This window comes from Stomoxys calcitrans, chromosome 5 (assembly GCF_963082655.1).
Source record: "Stomoxys calcitrans chromosome 5, idStoCalc2.1, whole genome shotgun sequence".
Lineage (NCBI taxonomy): Eukaryota > Metazoa > Arthropoda > Insecta > Diptera > Muscidae > Stomoxys > Stomoxys calcitrans.
In genome coordinates, this window is record NC_081556.1 from 160,780,723 (window position 1) to 160,801,179 (window position 20,457).

At 34.8% G+C, this 20,457-nt stretch overlaps 2 protein-coding genes and 1 long non-coding RNA gene across 12 annotated transcripts in view; 1 reads left to right on the top strand and 2 right to left on the bottom strand.

Moving 5' to 3' along the window:
* Positions 1–7,535, bottom strand: part of LOC106090148 (dual specificity protein kinase splA) — an 82,453-nt gene extending 74,918 nt beyond the window's left edge. Inside the window, exons 1-3 of one of the 6 annotated variants that reach the window (XM_059370258.1) lie at positions 7,503–7,535; positions 7,297–7,399; positions 725–1,164 (exon numbers count right to left, since the gene is read on the bottom strand). The gene's annotated coding sequence lies outside the window, so the exon portion shown is untranslated. Of the gene's footprint in view, positions 1–724; positions 1,310–4,134; positions 4,351–5,976; positions 6,048–7,296; positions 7,400–7,502 lie in introns of those variants that run through there. The other 5 variants (XM_059370254.1, XM_059370257.1, XM_059370256.1 and 2 more) reach the window with 5 other exon arrangements.
* On the top strand, positions 6,057–17,654 carry LOC106090147 (endoplasmic reticulum metallopeptidase 1). 4 transcript variants are annotated; one of them, XM_059370262.1, is made up of 14 exons: positions 6,057–6,146; positions 13,309–13,674; positions 13,998–14,656; positions 14,721–14,805; positions 14,869–14,989; positions 15,049–15,203; positions 15,267–15,553; positions 15,609–15,705; positions 15,774–15,954; positions 16,020–16,204; positions 16,271–16,514; positions 16,578–16,680; positions 16,890–17,172; positions 17,365–17,654. In XM_059370262.1, the coding sequence occupies exons 2-14, from the start codon at positions 13,576–13,578 to the stop codon at positions 17,530–17,532; spliced, it is 2,667 nt and encodes an 888-aa protein (XP_059226245.1). In that variant the 5' UTR covers positions 6,057–6,146; positions 13,309–13,575; the 3' UTR covers positions 17,533–17,654. The 4 variants fall into 4 exon arrangements, with proteins under 4 accessions (XP_059226245.1, XP_013111695.1, XP_059226243.1 ...); XM_013256241.2 differs by lacking the exon at positions 6,057–6,146 and adding an exon at positions 6,560–6,650; XM_059370260.1 differs by lacking the exon at positions 6,057–6,146 and adding an exon at positions 7,166–7,254.
* LOC131998100 (uncharacterized) lies at positions 17,198–18,562 on the bottom strand. 2 transcript variants are annotated; one of them, XR_009398551.1, is made up of 3 exons: positions 18,066–18,552; positions 17,789–17,988; positions 17,198–17,545 (listed from the first exon to the last, which is right to left on the bottom strand). It is a non-coding gene; the product is annotated as an uncharacterized LOC131998100 (long non-coding RNA). The 2 variants fall into 2 exon arrangements; XR_009398550.1 differs by having other exon boundaries at positions 17,789–18,562.
* Between the last annotated feature and the right edge of the window lie 1,895 nt (positions 18,563–20,457).

Consider the following 20,457-nt stretch of genomic DNA (forward strand, 5'->3'; position numbering starts at 1 on the left):
CAACTTTCGACTCATTGCTTAGAATTGTTGAATATGTTTCGGGTTTACAAGGAACATCACCAGGTACATATAATTTCGGCCGGACCGAATCTTATATAGGTCTATGCATGTCACCTTATGATTCTCCAAATCAAGTGACCTGTTTAAATAGAAGCCACATCAATGTATGAACCGTTATGGGCCGTGTTTCTCTTGACTGTAAGAAATCGTAATGAAAGTTTAGTCCCACAGACGAACGAAGATCAAATACATATGTACTTAATCGGGTCTTAGGCCAGTATTTCGAGATATTACAGACGGAATGACGAAGTTAGTATAGCTCCATCATATGGTGAAGGGTACAGAAGTGTAACATCAACTTTTCATGCTGAGATTTGTATCGATTTTAAAATCATAGTCTACATTGCTATGAGATATATTGCGCAAATGCAAATAGGGAAATAATTGATTCCATTTCATACGTGATTTTAACTTTTATAAATTTTATGAATAGTTTTTGAGTTGAATAGTTATTTCAGAATTTATGAAAAAAAAAAAATAATTTTCAATATTTTAGAATAGTTCGTCCGCCAAATCCCGCTTCTCTACTATAGAAGCAAACGGAATGAATGGATTGAAATTATGACCACATTTTCGAAAAGACTTGTAAAAATAGCAGCTGAGGATAATTAAAATATCAATTGAGGATAATAGTAGCTAATACATATTATATATAGTTACTTACATCTCGAGTTGATCCATTGCTGTTTGTTGAGTAGGTTGTGTTAGTGGGTGTCTTCCTTCCTGTTGTGGTCAGCTCACGTCCACAGCTGACAACTACGGAGGAGGGATGAGGTGAGGTAGGTGGAGATGGTTGTGGAATTGAGGGGCCCGTTCTATTGCGTAGACGGGCTAAAGCACTCCTTAGACCTTCCGTATTTGTGTTATCGGGCCCCCTTCCAAATAAAATACATCCACAAAACAGTTTGAGTTCTTCAATTGGTATGGAGGGAAAACGCTGCGTTCAAGAATAAACCACCTTTTCGCCGCCGGCTGCCCTTCCAATATTCGTTAATTGTTTTTCCTTTTTGTGTGGTTGGTAGGATTGAACCACCTCATTCGGACATTTTTACAAAATTACATTATAACCATTTTTTTAATTAAACATTACATTCGCTCTACATACTAAGAAATTTGATTTTAAAGAAAATAGCAGAAAGTCGTGTGCAAGTAACTAAAGGCTTCTTTCACTAATTTATAATAAACTGAAATTAATACCACTTTTCAACACCGTTTCTTTCTTTTTAATTTATTGTTTTTCAGGATTTTCATCGGTTCTTTTCTTTTTTTTACATCGGTATATAAAAAAAACGCTGCATCAGTTCACCATAAAACATGTAGTTGACGAAACCCATCCAACTCGATGACTTTTTAACAATGATGAAAAGACTGTGTTTGATGTAAAACACTGGGAATTCCAAACCACAAAGCCGACGGTGAACAATATTTACAATATGCAGTTGTAATGAATTGCAAAAAAACTTATTCGCAAGTTGAAAAGAAGAGATCCTTCGTGTATTGTGTGTGCGTGCGAAAACATCGGCGAAAAACATTGCGGCGGAAGCAGCCGGAAACAGTTGAAGGTGTTATATTGCCATCTAAACGTTACCCTGTCACTTTCACTGCCTCTTCTAAGTACTCGTGAAATCTTACTGACCTACTTCTTGCAAGTGCGAGTTTATGTGTATGTGTACGTTCGGGTAAGTGCGTTTGCATGGCAGTGTAAATGGAAATTCCATGAAATACTAAACAAAACAAAACGAAGCAAGCAAAGCCAAGGGAAACGAATACCAAAAGGGAAATCAGTCGTAGCTCACAACTGTAATCCCAATAGGGTTGCCCACTACTAACAAAGATTTTTTTTTGAGAAACACAAATGCAAATTTTGCTAACTACTTGGAAAACATTTTATATCGCGCGTCTCAAGATTATGATAAAAGGAAGTTCAAAACAATTGCAGAGGATCTGGCTTTTTCGTCCAATTATTGTCCCCGTTTGGAGGTAATTATGTCGCTTGGCGATATATCTCGACGACACGAGACGAAATAGGGACTAAGAGAAGAAAATTGAATTTGGTGCCTCATCAAAAAGTCGATTCTCCCTGGCTGGGCCTTGAACAATCAACCTCACGATTGCAAGGGTTTTGTTCATCTTCTGTGCTACCTACATTGTGCACAATTTGCGAAACAAAGAGTGTATATTTTATTTTTTGTTTTATTTTTGTATTGAGTAGTATTTAATTCCTGATTTATTTTTTAAGAAAATTTTTAATGTTAACTTTTATTATATGTATTATAAATTATTATTGGTAATATTTGTTAAATTTATGAGATTTACTGTTTTTGAGTAGTATTTAATTCCTTATTTATTTTTAAGAAAATTTTTATGAATTGTTGATTTTGTAGTGTTTTAGTCATATATGGTCTAACTACTTGACTAATAAATGAGAAAATAAAATTAAAAATAAAAAAAAGAAATTAAGCCTAACCCGAAATTTTAAATACCTACTCTGTTATTTTGATTTGATTTAATTTAAATGAGAACCATGTCCTCAATTTGTCACAATGTAAATATTCAGAAATCACAATGCAAATGTTCAGAAGAACTTGAACAATAACTCAACGCTATCATTATTTTCATAGTGAATGTTAGTCAATCGTGAGAAAACCCAGCTAACAAGATGATCCGACTTTGACTGACGTCCGACAATTCGTACCAAATCCGGAAAGAAATCGGTTCGCAAAGTCTGAGGGATTTTTTCTTTACTATTTCTGTACAACGTGTCGAATGAATGTTTTTTGTGTTTTGTTTTTTTTTTTTTTTTTTGTTTGATCAGTTGTAAGACATTCGTCAAGAAATGGGCACGAAATTCGACCGATTCGTCTGCAAAATCGTTCGCATTTATAAGATATTCGTCAAGAAATCGGACCGAAATCGTCGACGAATTGCAGAGTTTATTAATTCTACATCAGCTGAATTACTTCCATTTCAGGCCTCAAGCGTCGCAACAACTTTTTGTTAGTATAGATTGTTTTCTTATTTATAGTTGGCATCCCCGAACATAGCAAAAAAAACCGTGACAACAAAGTCATTTGAGAATCTCACATACACATGTCAATTTTCACACATATACATACATTGTCACGTTTGTATATGTGTTTGCTCGGTCTGATTTATTGTTCAAACTTTGCAAACACTATTCGTAAACTTCGAAATCAAAACAAAACACAAAAAGTAATTACAAAGACCCAATCATAAGGTTACTTTCTTGCAATGTGTACTTTTTCAAGGGGTCGAAAAATCAATGATGAGCTAGTAAAAGCTCCCATCTCCACTCAGCGTGTGCTTTGAAATCTAGACGCCGGTAGGGTTTGTATTTTAGCCATGTTCATGCCGTCGGCCAACAACGGTTTACAGTGTGGGCATGCATATTCAACGAAATGCTTCCCACAATAATCCTTGGTAGTTTAGTTTTACGATTCCGATTAGAATAGTTGCTTAACCAAAGCCCAAAGTTTTATTGAAAACATTGATGTTTAATCCATACATACGTATGTACGTTATGAACTCCTACTTGATTATAAGTATAGTGTATGGGCGCAGGAACTTCATGGGGGAGGAGATACGATGGTCTTTGACCCAATTTTCAAAACTGAAAAAGTATGCACCCTGCGCTAGAATTTGCTATAGCCAAGTTTTGGCAAAGATACAATAAATCCGTCCATCATCAATGGTTAGCTTGGTTATATAAAAACAATAGAATACTCCATCAACACCTACGAAGCACCTCGAAATGATATATTGATGACTTAAGTGGGCAAGGAATAAATAAACGCATGGCTATGTGTATGTGTATGTACATAAATTGTAAGTCCTACATGTGTGCATGTACGCATTTGCTATTCTTAATTTCCAATAGTAAAAGCTACAGCTTGAATGCACTCACGCATAGAAATGTTTATGGTCACCCCAATGGACAGGTATGCATGTATGTATAAATGAATTATTATTTTTTATATATATAAAACAATTTTTGGGAGAGCGTTGTAACTTTATTTACAGCGACATACACATGCACATGTATTTGTTACATACAATATTAAAAAGCACTTTATACGAGGGATTGTGTCAAAAAGTCGAATTGAATGGTGGTATCTAAGATGAGCCAGGCCTTCCTCATTTATCTTCTTTTTTTGTACTTTTTTTTTTGAATCACCACTCACTTTTTTTATTTTACCACCGACGAGTACCGTACGTCTTTTCCACAATTCTTTACCGACCGTTCACGCCAAAGCCTTGTAACTAACTAACGTTTGCTATGAATTCGAGCGCAATCTAATGCTCTCTATTGTAAATTGTGAAAGCTAAAGAGTAACCGTTATTTATTGAAAGGAATCGACATTGGACAGGATTGTTATAACGGAGTTGCCATGTGACCGCTGTTTGGCGGTAAACTAATCGACATCGTTGTAGTTCAATAAAATTAACTTTAAACAATTTTCAAATATATGCATAATAATAAACGCGCTAGTTTACCCTGACCGAATTTAAGGTATTGATTTTGCTAAAAATTAAAAAGGATATGAAATATTTTAAAGAAGAAAAAGTCGGCATGCCAATTCATTAATCCACTTCAATATTTGGCGTGTGTGTCTTGGAATGAGGAGAGGTTCATAATGGAAACGACAATTTTTCTTGTTTTTTTCCGAAGCCTAGTGCGGCGTGAGTGGATAAACGTTTAATATAGTAAACTTTGGTCCTTGCATTTTTATACGGCTGCCAGACGTTGTTAGATAGACTTCAAATTTACTTTCTTGAGTTATTACAAAGGGAATGACCATATTAGTATACCCCCATTATGATGATGGGTATAAAATTAGTTTTTTCAAATATTTTTTTAATTGATTCAATGTTTATCTTTTCGCTTTTTCGAGATCTAACAAAACAGAATGATTAGATTAGTATACCCCCATGCTATGGTGACGAGTAAAAAGTTATCTTTCCAAAAACTTCTTAAATGATTAATTTTAGAAAATCTAGAATTAAATAAGTTGGAAATTTAAAGTAATTAAGAATTTAAGTGATTAATGAGCATATATGTTTTTTGGCGCACTGTCAAAAGTCTTCCTTGTGTAAACTGGATCCTTTTGGTGCTGTAAAGTTTAAACCGATAGTGGAGGGAATGACGTATCTATCTCTCTTTTGTATTGTTTTATGACAAAAAACCAAACTTCAGATAAATTGGATAAGTCAAATAAACCGGACTCAATTGCTTTATCTTGTGCTTCGAATGCGACATCCCATTCCGACTCGACTGTAAAAGGTAAAGTCTCTTATCATTGTTCTTAAAAAAACTGAACCGGACAGCACTCATTGGTAAGCGTAAAGTTTGCCTCATGTTATTTGATGAAATATTCGTGGGCATATTCGTCTTTGCATATAAATAAAAATGTCTTTTTTAATTATAAACGTTTTTGAGTTGTTTTTCATTTGATTTAATTGTTTATTTTTTTCTGTGCACTTATAAGTAAATGACAATGTGCTTGTGGCGCTTAACAATGTTTTGGGCTTTACCTTTTTTATGAATATCCATTAGTTTTATTTGCCAATTCAAGAGTGATTTCCCTCCGTATTTATGGATTAGTCTATAAACAAGAATTTTTACTAAACACTTAAACAAAGTAAACAAAAACTAAAAAGCAGGCATAAATACCATATATACGAGTATGTATGTACATATGTCTTATACATGCCAAAGGTATTTTATGAACGAAAATATCTTGCCATTTAATAAAAGGGAATTACATCGCGCACATACTTATCGTATAACATATTCGATATAGCGTTTTACAAGTGAACATTTAATAGTGTATCAGCCGATATAAAACGGCACATATATACATATGTGTTTTAAAATGGTAATTATAGTCAATGTACCTTATATTGTTATGCGCCGTCCAAACATCAACTGCTCATTGTTCAATAATAAGTTGGTCTTATTTGTACAAGAAAAGTTCTACAACGTTGTCGTGTTCAAAATATTGCGTCGGAATGCGACCATTCTGTGTTAAATACGTAAATAGTGCGACCATTCTGTGTTAAATAGTGTAAAGTACAAAAGTGCAATTATTCATTTATATTTTATTTCGTATGCCGCGGTGACCAGTTTCGCAATAAGTGATATGTAGGTCCAAAGGAAGTTATGGCCTGTTTGTCGATCTCCAAGTCCAACTTTCGTGTAACTCAAGACAATTGCAGCAAGAATGGATGTATTTGGATATGCGTACGGGGTCGCCAAAGAAACTTAGGTGGCGGGGAGGGGGTCGAGAGGGAGTGCATCTGGGGGGAGAAGTCCCAAGTATGTTTCTCTCTCCATTCAGTTGCCATCATTCTCTGGTCTAGAAAGCAGCGGGTCTTCGCGTCAAGAGCTTCTTTTCTGACGGTCGCTCACTTTTTGCTACGCAATGTGCCTTCCACGATCGCTTAGAAATTCCTCCTCACATACTCGTAAACTCATTTCGGGAGTGTGGAAGTGTAGCTAATTGTTAGATTTTTCTTAGATAAATACCTACACAACAAGACTAAAATCTTATAGTTACAGTTATATAAATGTAATAAAATATCCCTCTTAACAAAAAGAACAATAAATGATATAAAGAATAATTATTATAAAAATGGTTTAAAATATAAAAAAGTTAACAAAGAAATCTTAACAAAATTTATAGTTGAAAAAATTTGGGTATTTTGACAAAGATGTGTTGAAAAAAGAATGTTAGATGATATAAAATATAAAAAAATGAAATAAAATTTATATTGTTAAAAAATAAAAGTTTGATAAAATAAAAAAAAGATTTAACGATAAAAAAATTAAACATTGAAATGACTGACAAGATTTTTCTTAAAGGTGTACACGTTGCTGCTGCTCAACGTGTTCCCAAAATCGTTCTTTCAGTGGTTTGACAAGGTTACCACATGTGATTTTTTTGGGTCTCTTTGGCCAAAATGTTGCCATTTATATATAAAAATTAATATGGTAACAATCAATGTGTTAGCTGCTTACGTGCAGTGTACACATTAGTGTGAGTGTGTGGACTCTTCATAAATTCATATATGTTGTTGAAATTTCAACCAAAACCCACCCGTAGAAGTATATTTAATTATATTTTTATACAAATTCTTTCTTATTTATGCATCCACAAATAACAAACAATCCGAGTAAGTACATGTGAGCAAGATCACTAACAAACACTTAGTTACAATTAGAAGTTTGGCCAACGCGTTTATTTTACGTAAGAAAACGACTTGTTGCGCAGCGACTGTGGTTGTGGTCATCTTATGCGTCGTGAAATGTAAATTTTCCCTAGATGAAAAAAGAAGTTGTAGCGAAACGAATACTTTTCATCAATATTTTCCTCTTATTTTTCTTTTACATGGAAATTCATCGCGAAAAGCTAATATAGTACCTTATGAAATGCACGCAGCTCAAATGCAATTTTCTTCGTGTAACAGGGAGACCTAATATGTAGTAGTTCCAAAAAAAAAATTCACCAATTCCAATTATGTCACCCTGTTACGCAAAGAAAATTTCATTTGAGCTGCGTACCTGCACACGAAATTTTGGGTAACGGTGCTGACAACGAAAGTTTCGCCAGAGGTGCATACTACTTTTTATAGTGAGAAAAATGGAAAAAATAAATGTTAGTGGCAAACCTGAAACCATTGTCGGCATTATTTTAGTTTGTTTTATTGGTTTCAATGATTCGTTTTTTTTCTTTTTGTTATTTTGTTTATTTGCAAAAAAAAAAAAAAAAATACCACAAGTGCGGATAAAAATGTATTTTGGTATGAAAATAAAAGCAAATAATAACTGTCAAATTTCGGTCGCGAAACAATTAAACATTTCAGCGACTATTCCGAAAGCAGAATAGGATGCAAATGCAAATTTAGCCCATGAACATTCCACTAAGGAACAGGGGCAGGGGCAGAATAGGATTCGAACCTTAAAAGTACGCCCACTAAATCCGGATTTATGGCCTATTCGAGAATTATGTGCTTAGTTCTGTGTTTTTTTTGCACGTTTGACCATACAAAATAAACCCCATTTTTGCAAGATTTAGTTTTAAATCCTAAATAAACCCGATTTCATGGCTGAGTAATCGACAAAATTACAAAAATATGCTACTGTTCTCAAGAAATGTGTATGATATGCACATTCATGTATACGCATGTACGCTTGTATATGTCACCTTATTCCCCAAAAACGTAGTCAGGATTCATTGAATAAGGTTAGGGCATGCGATCTGCCGACATACATTTTTTTTTTATTTTTGGCAGTACTTGAGCATTGAGGATGTCAACTTGTTCTCTTTTTACATTCTTTCTTTGTTTACGATTTCTCCTATTTAGTGACATTTTCAATCGGCAGTTAGGTCCTTAATGGGGCCTATCCGCTTTATGTTTTTCAAGTGACCTAACCTTCTATAAGTGAATCCTGAAACGTAGTGTAAATGGACAGGATTTGTTTTGGGAATTAGTTAAATTCAGATTACAAAAATGTCAATGAATGTAAATGTGCTTTAAGGCACAGGAATTTGTTTTTCTGAATATATGCTTATTGCTTATCCTAACTAAAAATCTTAACCGGCAAATGGGTGACTTATCGTCCCGATTAATAGCTGCTGTGTTTTGTTTACCGATCGCTGCAAAATATAACGGTGTGTTCGGGTAATTATCCAGTAACAATTTGCCAATAAAAATTTGTGAAGGAGTAAAAAACTTCTGCAGGGGAAAAAACATCCAGCAGAAATTTGAAACCTATCATTTACAAATCTCTTCAAACGTTTTTTGCTCTCACACTCTCTCTCCTACAGATGGTAAATCTTTCTCTTCTCCACCGTTGAAAACTCTTTTTTCGCGATTTTTTTAAGCATTACAAAAATAACAGTGATTAAAAACAATTTTATTAAAATTTTACGATAAGTATTGAGGGAACATCCTACTGAATGAAATCAGCAAGTTTTTATGCTTTAAAATCTATTATCTAGAAAAAATAATTGGCGAAAAATATCGCGAAAAAAAAATATAGTACCAGCCTAAAAGCGAAAATAGTACCAGGCTTTTGAGCACGCGATGGCTAGAATTCGCCTCTGTCGACGAAAGAGGCATCCAGCTGACACCTACTAACAACTATGGCTAACATCATACAGCGGTCAAAAAAAGTATTCATCATTCAATGTTTTTTTTTTAATAAGTCTACAAAAGACAATTGGAATAAAAACATATTAAACTAATGATGCAGTAGTGCTTGTGTGATATATATGTACACAATTTCATTGTTTTTAAAGAAAAAAATAGTATTTATTGGAACAAAAAGGGCCATTTTACAGCTGAACACAAAAAATTAAACAAAAAAAGTATTCATCATTGCAAAAAAACAAAAAAATAAATAACATAATTTAAAAAAATTAATACTTTGTTATTCGACCACCGCGTCTTATAACTTCTTTTAAACGGTTTGACATCGATTGGACTAATTTAGCGGTTATATTTTGGTCTATATTAGTCCATTCCTCCATTATCACCTGTTGCATTTGACTCTTGCTCGAAAAATTGCGCGTTCTCAATTTGCGTTCGAGATGTTCCCAAAGATGTTCAATTGGGTTCAAGTCGGGACTTTGAGGAGGAGTTTTAATGACTTTGGGGCAGTTATACAGCATCCACATCTTGGTATTTAAAGCAGAATGTTTGGGGTCATTATCTTGATAATATTGAAAGTTATTACCAAGCCCAAGTTTTACAGCACTATCTTTTAAATTCCTCTTTAAAATGTCAATGTAATACTTATGATCCATTACTCCATTAATAATTTCAAGATTTCCCGCTCCTGAAGCCGCCATACACCCCCAAACCATTAAACCACCTCCACCATGTTTTACAGTAGCAACTGTGTTTCGTTCTTCAAGCTCTGTATTTGGTTTTCTGTACACTATGACCTTTCCATCGCACCCAAAAAGATTAAACTTGCTCTCATCTGCAAAAATGACTGTTTTCCAAAATGATTCGGGCTGTTTTACATACATTTTTGCGAAGTTTAGCCTTTTCACTCGGTTTATTTTATTTATAAAGGGCTTCTTACGTGCAGTTCTTCTTCTGTAACTATGCCTTTTGAGTGTATTTCGAATTGTTTGTGTAGTAACTTCCTTCCCTAAATATTCCATAGTGTTTTTACGAAGAATGGTCGCATTTGTCTTCGGAGTTTTCTGAACTTGCCGCACTAGCCAACGCACATCTCCAACTGAAAGTGCTTTTGGTCGACCAGATCTTGGTTTATTGTCAACAGTTTTCGTTTCTGTCCACTTTCTGATGATGGATTGTATAGTAGATCGTGGTCTATTTAATATTTCACTGATAGTTTTTTGAGTTAAACCATTCCTGTGGTGTTTTATTATCAAAACTTTTACCTCATCAGAAACCTCGTTTTGCTTACGACCCATTTTGACAAAAACTATATTTTCAATGAAATTAAATATTTGCTGTCAAGGGCAAAGCCTCCTTTACTAAATAAAACAGAAAAGGGGGATTCCCAAATAATATTTGAATTTGACTTTGATGATAGCACATCAATGATGAATACTTTTTTTGTTCTGTTTTTGGTGTTATTATATAAAATTGCATTTTTTGCGCTAATTAAATTTATTTTTTGAATTTATTTTAAAACATATTACGAAAAATAAACTATTGCATAAAACTGCATTATTTGTTTACTTTAAATTTTCTTCAATTACCCAAAATAAGTGAATTTATTATCAATTTTGCTAATGATGAATACTTTTTTTGACCGCTGTATATTTTGTTGGTGCCCGCTGAATGTCAAACGCAAGTCAGGAATTTTTAAAAATTGTGTTATTGAGCTTTGCTTCTTAATGAAAATGAATGTGATTAAAAACAATCACAATGTTAAAAAAAGGCTGAAAGTGTAAACAAATAACATAGACCTATTTAAAGAATGTTTTTTAAAAGAAACGAACTTTAAAAAAACAAACATGAAAAGTGAACAAATGAGCAATTTAAAAAAAGAAACACTGAACTGTTAAAGTAATAAACATTTTAAAAGGTCTACAAATGAAAGAGGCAATAAAACAATTTAAAGGAACACTAAAGTAAATAAAGTTATTATAATACCTGAAAAGGAAAGGTTATTAAAAAGACACAAAACGGATAAGGTAGTCCAAAGCATTTCTCCTGACTATAAACCGACAGCCATACCTACGAACGACTATCGAACAGTTTTATTTCTGTTTAAAAAGTTGTTTTTTTTTATGAAGAAAAGAGAAGTTGCCACATGATAGATCACGGGGTACCCTTAATATTCCACGACGAAGGGTGCCACGGTTGGGTTGGGCAATGTCCTGTGGCGCCGTGAAGGTATTTTATGCGCCAGGGAATTCCACAGTTGTGATGTCTTCCAGTTTGTTGGATTGGCAAAAGAACCGAGCAACCAGCGCCCACCAGTCCGACTCCTCACACCGATAGCAAGGGACCCTTGGGTTCATGACAGCGCTTATGGTTTTCTCTGTTTAATTTATTCTTTCCCAAATAAATAAAGAAACACGAACCATTGTGTCCAATAAAACATACAAAAATGATGCCGGCAATGATTTCAGTGTTGCTACTTTGATATTTTCCTCTATGATCGCGATACGGCTTTTCCAACATTTCTAAATTCCACAAAACTATGCCGGCAGCCAGACATTTATAAGTTTTTTCACATTTTGGTCAAAAGACAAAACTTTTCGCGCCAATCTCTTTCAATTTGGTAACTTGTTGAATTACATATATTCTTAACATACGATTGTATAGCCTTGGTGTGACGAAGTTCCGAAGGCATAGAACAATTTGAATCAACCCAAAAAAAAAAAAAAAAAAAAAAAATAAGCCTGCATAGCCAGCACACCATTGATTTAAAAGTTTAATTTTTTTGTTTTACATTTCTTTCTTTTTGAAAGAAACAGAATTTCACTCATTGTGCAAGTATAGAAGGTAGCGTCACTTGCCCAACAACCACAAAATCAACGATACAATCTCTGGGGATCGGGGTAGAAATTCCGACTCTACACTCCCATTGTACACTACTAAAAACAAGTTGGTATACAAGTTTTTATTTGTATTGCCAGGTGCAGCAGTCAAAAAATTTATAGATTTTTTACTACAAACGTATAGATTAAGAATTAAAATGTGGGTCAATAAACAAAAAAAAATCTTTAAAATCTAAAGGAACCATTTGACATAAGAGTGTATTTGGATACAACTCTGAAATTGCAATATTTCATCAGCTGGGCAAATGTTTTAACCTTAGTTAGTGAACCCTGATTGCACTCACGGTGCACTTATAAGGTGAGGTCATACGTAATCTTTTTTATTTTTGTTTTGTATTAAATCTAAATGTCAAAGGCTTGATAACACAGCTGTGATTTTTTTTAATATCTTAAAAAGATGTTCTATTTGATCCGATATTCCAAACATAAGCAACAAAACAGTGTTACAATGATGAAAACATAAATAAAAAACACATTTGAAGAATATAAGTTATAAAACAGAGTTTATTTCTGGAACCACTTTGACATTTCAATTTCAGCATTTGCCACTCACGGTATTTTCGTTGTGGGTAGATTTGTCGCTGAAGGTAGTTTCTTTGGGGGTAGAGTTTTGTTTTTGTAGTAATGACACTACCTCTTCATTGTACCATGGTTATTTGTGTAGTGTTTCAAAAAAGTTATAGCGAAAAAATGAGGTTTCAACGGTGAAAAACGAACATAGTATCAGCCTTTAAGTGTTGCTTTCGGAATAGTCACGAAATTTTTTGATTGTTTCGCCAGCGAAATTTGGCAACAACCAAATGTTTTTGTTACAATTCCAAAACACTCTTTTTTTTATCTGAATAAACAATTTCCGGTTTAATTTTTTTGTTCGCAAATAAATAAAGAAAAATTGACCATTGAAACCAGTAACGAACAGGTCTAACGACTTGACTAATAAATGAGCAAATTAAATTCAAAAATTAAAACAAACAAGAATAGTGACGGCAATGGTTTCAAAGGTTGCCACTACAATTTCTTTTCGCTATTTTCCTCACAATAAGCAGAGTACTACTTCTCCGCCGACGTTCTTTTTATATGGAGTTGACCGCTCGAAAATCTGAACAGAATGCTCTGCTTAATGGTACAATTCTTTGCGAGTACCCACCAAACAAATACTCACATTTCTTTAAAGCACTAAACGACAAACAGCAACAACAACTATTTATAAACAAACGACGTGTATGAGTATAATGGATAGGAAATCCAACAGATAAGATACGCATTCCATAAAAATGTTTATTTTCGAAATAATCAATAAGTACACATTCGGTTGCCAGTTGCGAAGCAGGTACAGGTGGTCAGTCGATTAACATTGCGCTGCTGGGTTAGATTGGAGCCAATAGAAGACGGTGAAAGCAGCTATCACGGAACTAGAAAAGACGCCGTAGTTATCACCACTATGGACGATAGGAATAAAAACGTTAGAAGGAGGGTCAATACACCGAATGCAGATCAAAGCACAACCGACCCACTATTGCGCCAAAGGCATACCGAAGAGGTTAGAACATTTCCATAAATTTCATTTTCAACAGGTTTTTGAGCTTTCATGTCCATGAGTACATGCTTAAAATCATACATACATACATACATACATGTCTGTATGACCGTGCAGAGGAAATGTGGTGAAACGATAAGATACCCCATACTAGTCACGGTATTCCTACCAACTAGAAAGGCTATGGAATTTCGTTGTCCATAGTCAAAAATTAATCACTTAAATACAAATACATAAATACATCTATGTAGGTACCTATGTACAAACTTCTATCTAGATTGCTACTGTTTGTGATATGAGACGGTTAACAAATTTTATACTTGCAGAATGTTGGCCTGAAAAGATTTTTTGTGGAGGGCAGTAAAATCAAATGGCAGTGGGCTCCTGTATTCCTGGGTTTATGGATAATTCTTTACTACACTGTGGCCATACCGGCATATCATCGCCTTCCAAAGCCTCTAAATATAAAAGATGAGGCAAAATATCCAGACAGATTTATTGCCGAAAGGGCCGAGTTGAATTTACAAAAACTTATTGATCTCGGACCACGCGTTGTGGGCAGTTCCTCCAATGAACAAGGTTCCATCAAATACTTTAAGAACATGGTTCAAAAGTTGAAAAGTGAGGCTAAGGATATCTATGAAATTGAGGCCGATGTCCAAATAGCGTCGGGCAGTTACATCCATTGGGAAATGATCAACATGTATCAAAGCATTCAGAATTTCATTATTAAGATTGGTCCCAAGAATTACAATGGCTCCTCGTATTTGTTGGTGAATAGTCATTACGATTCTGTGCCCGGAGGCCCTGGAGCGGGTGATGACGGTGTGATGGTGGCCGTTATGTTAGAGACTATACGTGTGCTGTCAAAATCCGACAAGTCGTTAAAAAATCCCGTGGTATTTCTCTTTAACGGCGCCGAAGAGAATCCCTTACAAGCTTCCCACGCTTTTATTACGCAACACAAATGGGCGAAAAACTGCAAGTAAGCACTCGTATGCTAAATAATAATAAGCGGTAATGGTTATCAAATAAATTTTTTTAAATAGGGCTTTGATAAATCTGGACTCTGCCGGAAGTGGAGGCCGAGAAATTCTGTTCCAATCTGGTCCGAACCATCCTTGGCTTATGAAGGTACAAAATAAACGGAAAAATCCCTTATTCTTTGCTCTGTCTTATTTTTGTTCTTCATTGCAGCATTATAGAAACTCAATTGTGCATCCTTACGCCTCAACAGTGGCCGAGGAAATGTTTCAGAGACATTTTATACCCTCCGATACCGATTTTCGTATTTTCAGAGATCACGGCAAAGTGCCTGGTGAGTCCTTTTGTTCATAGTTTAATTGAAGAGTGTTCATAAGAAATTTATTATTTGAGGTCTTGATATGGCGCATCAATACAATGGTTATGTATACCACACCCGTTTTGATCGTCCTGAGATTATTCCAAGAGGAAGTTTTCAAAACACTGGCGATAATGTTCTGGCCCTAGTAAGAGAAATTGCAAATGCTCCCGAGTTGGAAGACACTTCGGTAAATAGTTGTTAAATGCATAGACAATCGTAAAATGTTGGCCTCTTATTTTCCCATATATAGAAATACGCCGAAGGACATACTATTTTCTTCGATGTTATGGGTTCCTTTTTAGTATTTTACACTGAGACCGAAGGTACTATTTTGAACGTTGTTGTGTGTTTGGCTGCTTTTGCTGCTTGTGGCTACTCCTTTTTCCAAATGGCCAACAATGCGGGCATCAAATTACGACATGTCCTAAGAAGATCATTGCAAACGTTTCTGCTTCAAGTACTTGCTGTGATAGCGGCCACTACGCTTTGTTTCTTAGTGGGCATTTTTATGGATCTAATACATTTACCAATGGCTTGGTGGGTACCATTGATTTATCAAATGGGAATTTAATTTAAATGCGTTTCTTTTTAGGTTCACTCACTCGTGGTTGATTTTGGGTTTATACTTCTGTCCTCTGTTTTTCGGTTTAGCCATAGTACCCGCCCTGTATTTTCAATATAGCAAAGACGTATGTATTTGAAACATGTAGACTCAAAATTGTATCATATGTTTTTTTTTTTTTTTTTAACACTGCAGGATCGTTTACCAATTGGGTCCCGCGTACAGCTACTTCTGCACTGCCATTGCCTGTTCTTGTCATTCTTAACTTTAATAATGACTATTTGTAAAATACGATCGGCATTTATGTTCATGATTTCGATTCTGTTCTACACAACAGCCTTGATTGTCAATTTGGCGACAAAACTTCATAATAAATGTAAGACTTTCCATTATCTCAACCCCACGTAAAATATATACACGTATGTTCGTCTGTTTTTTCAGCTTTACCTTGGTTGATACCACACATTATCTGCGGTATCCCTCCGTTTATTTTTTATGCTTATCTGTCGCATGGATTCTTTGTCACATTCATTCCTATGACGGGCCGTTTTGGCGCTTCTGTCAATCCGGATTTGATTATTTGTGCCTTCACGGTTGGTGTTGGCGTTTTGACTGGTGGTTTTATGGTGAGTAGCGAATGAATGGCACATTTTGAACTTTTCAAAAAAAAAAAACTTTTTTGTCTTTTTCAGATTCCTGCTTTAAATCTATTCCGTAAATCGAAGACCATAATTTGCTCTTTGCTTGGTATCACATTAATTTGCATTATTATCGCTGCCACTCCGCTAGGATTCCCTTATCGACCAGAAACTAATGTGCAAAGATTTTCAATATTGCATACACGCAGAACCTTTCGCGATGCCCATAATGACATACGTCGTGTGGACACTGGCTATTATATTTTACCCCAGGACAGACGAACATATTCAGTCAAAAGTATATTAAATGCGACGAAAGTTTTTATCAAATTTTTAATCTTCATCATTTCGATTCTTGTAGAACATGCTATCAATATGACATTAGCTCAACCCATTATGAATGATTGTGAAAAGGAAATGTTGTGTGGACTGCCATTGTATAATCATAGATGGCACAAAGCTAGGTGAGTCCGGATAATCACAAGTTAAGGCATACATGCACGGCTCTACTATTTATATGGCATTAGATCTTTTCAAATCAGTGTTGCTTGAGATATTGAGCAACCTAATTTGCGTCAATTACCACAAAAGCTTAGTGATTACGATTATACAATCTTAACGACAGAATTTGTGTCTTACTTTTTAACGCTATTCGACCGTTTTGTTTTTACAGAGGTTCTAGTCTATGGATACCAGGACCTGTTCCTTCTTTTGATAAATTGCCATCCTTGCAAGTAACTTCCAAAAATCAAATAAGTAAAAACAAAATACGTTATGACTTTGAATTGACCGGACCGGATCACATGGGTATATTTATAAGGCCTTTGAATGGAGGAAAGGTACTCAACTGGTCCTTCCATTGGACGCCGTTGCGTATGGAATGGGAACCACCATTCTTTGTATATTTCTCATATGGCATTAATGGGGATCCTTTGAAATTTTGGCTAGAAATTGAGGTAAGTAGTGTAGAAAAACCTTAACTTGCATTGAATAAACTAATTTAATTAAAGATAATTTTTAAGTTTGAAAGATTAAACAGGAAGTTTGTTTTTGAAGGACACCTGAAATTAAATGATTTTCTTAATACATACTTTGAAAAATTATGATTAGTTAGTTAAAGGTATTAAAAACACAATATTTCTTTGCAGAAAAAAGATGGAAACTGGAGTACACCTAATGTGGAAATCGGCATAGGTGGTCATTGGAATCATCAGAAAGAAGTACAAACAGCCGATTTCAAAAAGTTCCTTGCCAGTTTTCCCAAGTACGTCGATGTTACAGCATGGCCAGCTACGTATGACACATGGATCTTTTAAAACAATTAATGTGCTGTAAACAAAAGCCCAAACTTCCATGACATTTTACTTCATAAGTTGTGTGTTTAAATTCAATTTATAGGCTAAATAATAAGAAGATTTTTGTTCTTTTTTTAATAAAAGTTTCACTAGTTATAGACAGAAAATGTTTGTAAGAAATGCGTTTTTTTTTTTAAAATTTCATATTTTCCTACTATGTAACATCGATTTATGTCTAGCCATTACACATGTATGTATAGGTTTAGTCAAAACTCACCTTCCTTAAACTGCTATTACACGATCAATGTGATTTGTAATTTCAATAATAGCGATTCTGCAAGTTGTTATACATTGCGTGTTTTTTTTTTTTGTAATTGACCATTACTGAAAATTTTATGCTTCGGAGCTATATAACAAGACGAGTAGTATAATGTAATTTTCGTCTGCCGAGAGGTGGCTTTGCTCCTCATCTGTTTGCTTAATTCAAAGTGACATATGTTAGCCAATATTATCATTAGTTTTATTCAAAATCTGGTGTCATTTGTTTCGCTTACGGTGATGCCGAGGAAGATAAATTTGCTATCTCAAAGTTGCAGTTCCCAACTTTCTCCTTTTTTCTTTAACTGCTCGGGTTTACAAGGCTTTGTAGAAGTTGATATCACCCACTTTGTCTTATCTCCATTTACGGCCAAACCCACTTCAATACTTTCAAAGGCTGTAATTGATTCTTCCGGTGACCGACTCATTACATCGATGTCGTCGATTGTTCTCTTGTGAGTAGTGTGCCGTGCCTATTACACCTGCTGCTCTTATAATCTTCTCGAGCAGGACATTAAAGAAATCACACGATGGCTGTCCCCTTGTCTGAAGCTTCGTTTGGTATTGAACGGCTCGGCGAGATTCTTTCCTATTTGAACAGGAGCGTACGAAAAATTTAATATGACAAATGGATATTAGAATAAATAGAAAGAGGATTGAAATAACAGAAATTTTTGTGCTCTCAAAATTTGACAGTAAATGTCAAGCTTATAGCTCTGACGAAAAAATTAAAAAATCTAATTTATAACAAAAAGAAAAAAAAAATAATAATAAAAGAAAGAAAGATACTGATATTGGAAGCTAATGCTGCCGAAGCCCTATATACGTGCATTATGCCTTAGTTTCCTTCACGGAAAGGGAAATATTGGTTATTTAGAAAATGCAAACGATGCAAAATGCATACCATTGAGGGCAGAATTCTGCTTGCGGCATATTCTTAGATAATTCTCATTTATCTATATTCACATGCGCCATCAACCAGTCTATGTGCGAAGTTAAAATTATTTATCTATATATAATTTATCTATGTATATATAGAAATATTTTCAATTAAAATTTCTCTTAGGGCCTGGTTATGCTCTCGTAAATGTAAAGCAAAGCTGAGTATTCTGTTCAGCTTTTCAGGCGGAATGCTTTTAAGATCCATATAAAAAAAGTCGGCGAAACGTAGGCTAAAAATAGCCGAAAAAGTAGTACTCTTCCTATTGTGAGGAAAATGACAAAAAAGCAAAGTGGCAACCTTAAAACCATTGACGGCTTAATTTTTTTTTATTTTTTATTGACTTTAATGTTTCATTTTACTTTATTTATTTGCAAAAATAATAAATTAATTAGAGAAAACAAAAAGTGCTGAAAAAAAAACGTGTTTTGGTATGGAAACAAAAACATTTGATTGCTGTCTAATTCCGCTCGCGGAACAATTAAAAATTTCCGTGACTATTACGAAAGCAGACTAGAATACCAACCCTAAAGGCCGTTGAGGGACGTCGTGTTGAAAAATGCAACTTTGCAATTAAATGAGAAAAAATCAACACGCCCAAGTTGAACAATTTTTAACTTTGACGACTAAAAACATCTAAATGTGGCAGCACTGAATGACGCTCATTTTCAAGTGTAAAAGTTAAAAATTTTATAACTTTACCGCGTTGCTTTGGCGGAATTTGCGTGCAGAGTTGCACACACGCAACACTCAAAAACAAAGCTCAACGCGCTCATTCTGTTTCGGCTTTAAGTCTTATGAAAACAGAAAGTGAAAGCTTATATGAATGACATGACTGATCGTGCAATAGCAGCTTTATAAAACAGCTGCTATTGCACTATCAGTCGTAGATAAAGGATAAAGTTCTTAATCCAAAAATAACGGTAGAGGCAAAAATATTGTAAATTAAAAAAAAGATCAAATTTGTTATTAAAAAGGCACTCAGTAGTTAAGCAAGAGCTGGTGCCATCCGGCCTCTCATTGCAGTTTCAGCTAATCCGTATGGAGAATTCCACTACCCGCAACCTGTAAACGCATGAAATTTGTGTCGCCCGGTCCAGCTAAGTCGGAAAATAATTTAAAAATTACAAAAAAATGTCAAGTAGTCGATCATGGCTGACCCCACAGCTCATATCACCCCCGGATTTTGGGGATTACAAATTTTCCATAAAACGTTTTAGTATGTTGATAGGAAACTTTACTATCCATTACTTTTTCTTTCGAAACTGCTAAACATGGTTTTGGGAATGAAGAGAAATTTAAAATTGACCGGATATTTCAAGGCGCCCAATTGAGGAATTGAGTAGCAATTGATTATAATTGCTATAAACCTGACATAGTAATCTTTTTTTACCATTTCGCTTTTTAATTACTGGTATATTAGGCATTATTAATGCGCGAGCATTTGGAGTTGCACAGTGGGGTGAAACGACTAAATGAAAATAATCAGCGTTGCTGTTGTAGTCTTATAATTGCACGTAGAAGTAGCGATCCGCGTCAAGCTCCTAAAGGTGGGCAAGCACGTTGCGGCAACGTGTTGGCCATTGGTTATTTAAAGGCGCATACAATTCGTCTTTTCATATCGAGACACTCAGAGCCAGTGCCGCCTGGCCTCTCACCGAGACTCTCCCCTTGATACCGCTGATTAT

Coding starts and splice junctions, on each gene's coding strand:
- LOC106090147 (XM_059370262.1), top strand. CDS start 13,576: ATGGACGATAGGAATAAAAACGTTAGAAGGAGGGTCAATACACCGAAT. Junction 14,657..14,720: donor AAATGGGCGAAAAACTGCAA/GTAAGCACTCGT, acceptor TTTTTTAAATAG/GGCTTTGATAAATCTGGACT. Junction 14,806..14,868: donor ACCATCCTTGGCTTATGAAG/GTACAAAATAAA, acceptor TCTTCATTGCAG/CATTATAGAAACTCAATTGT.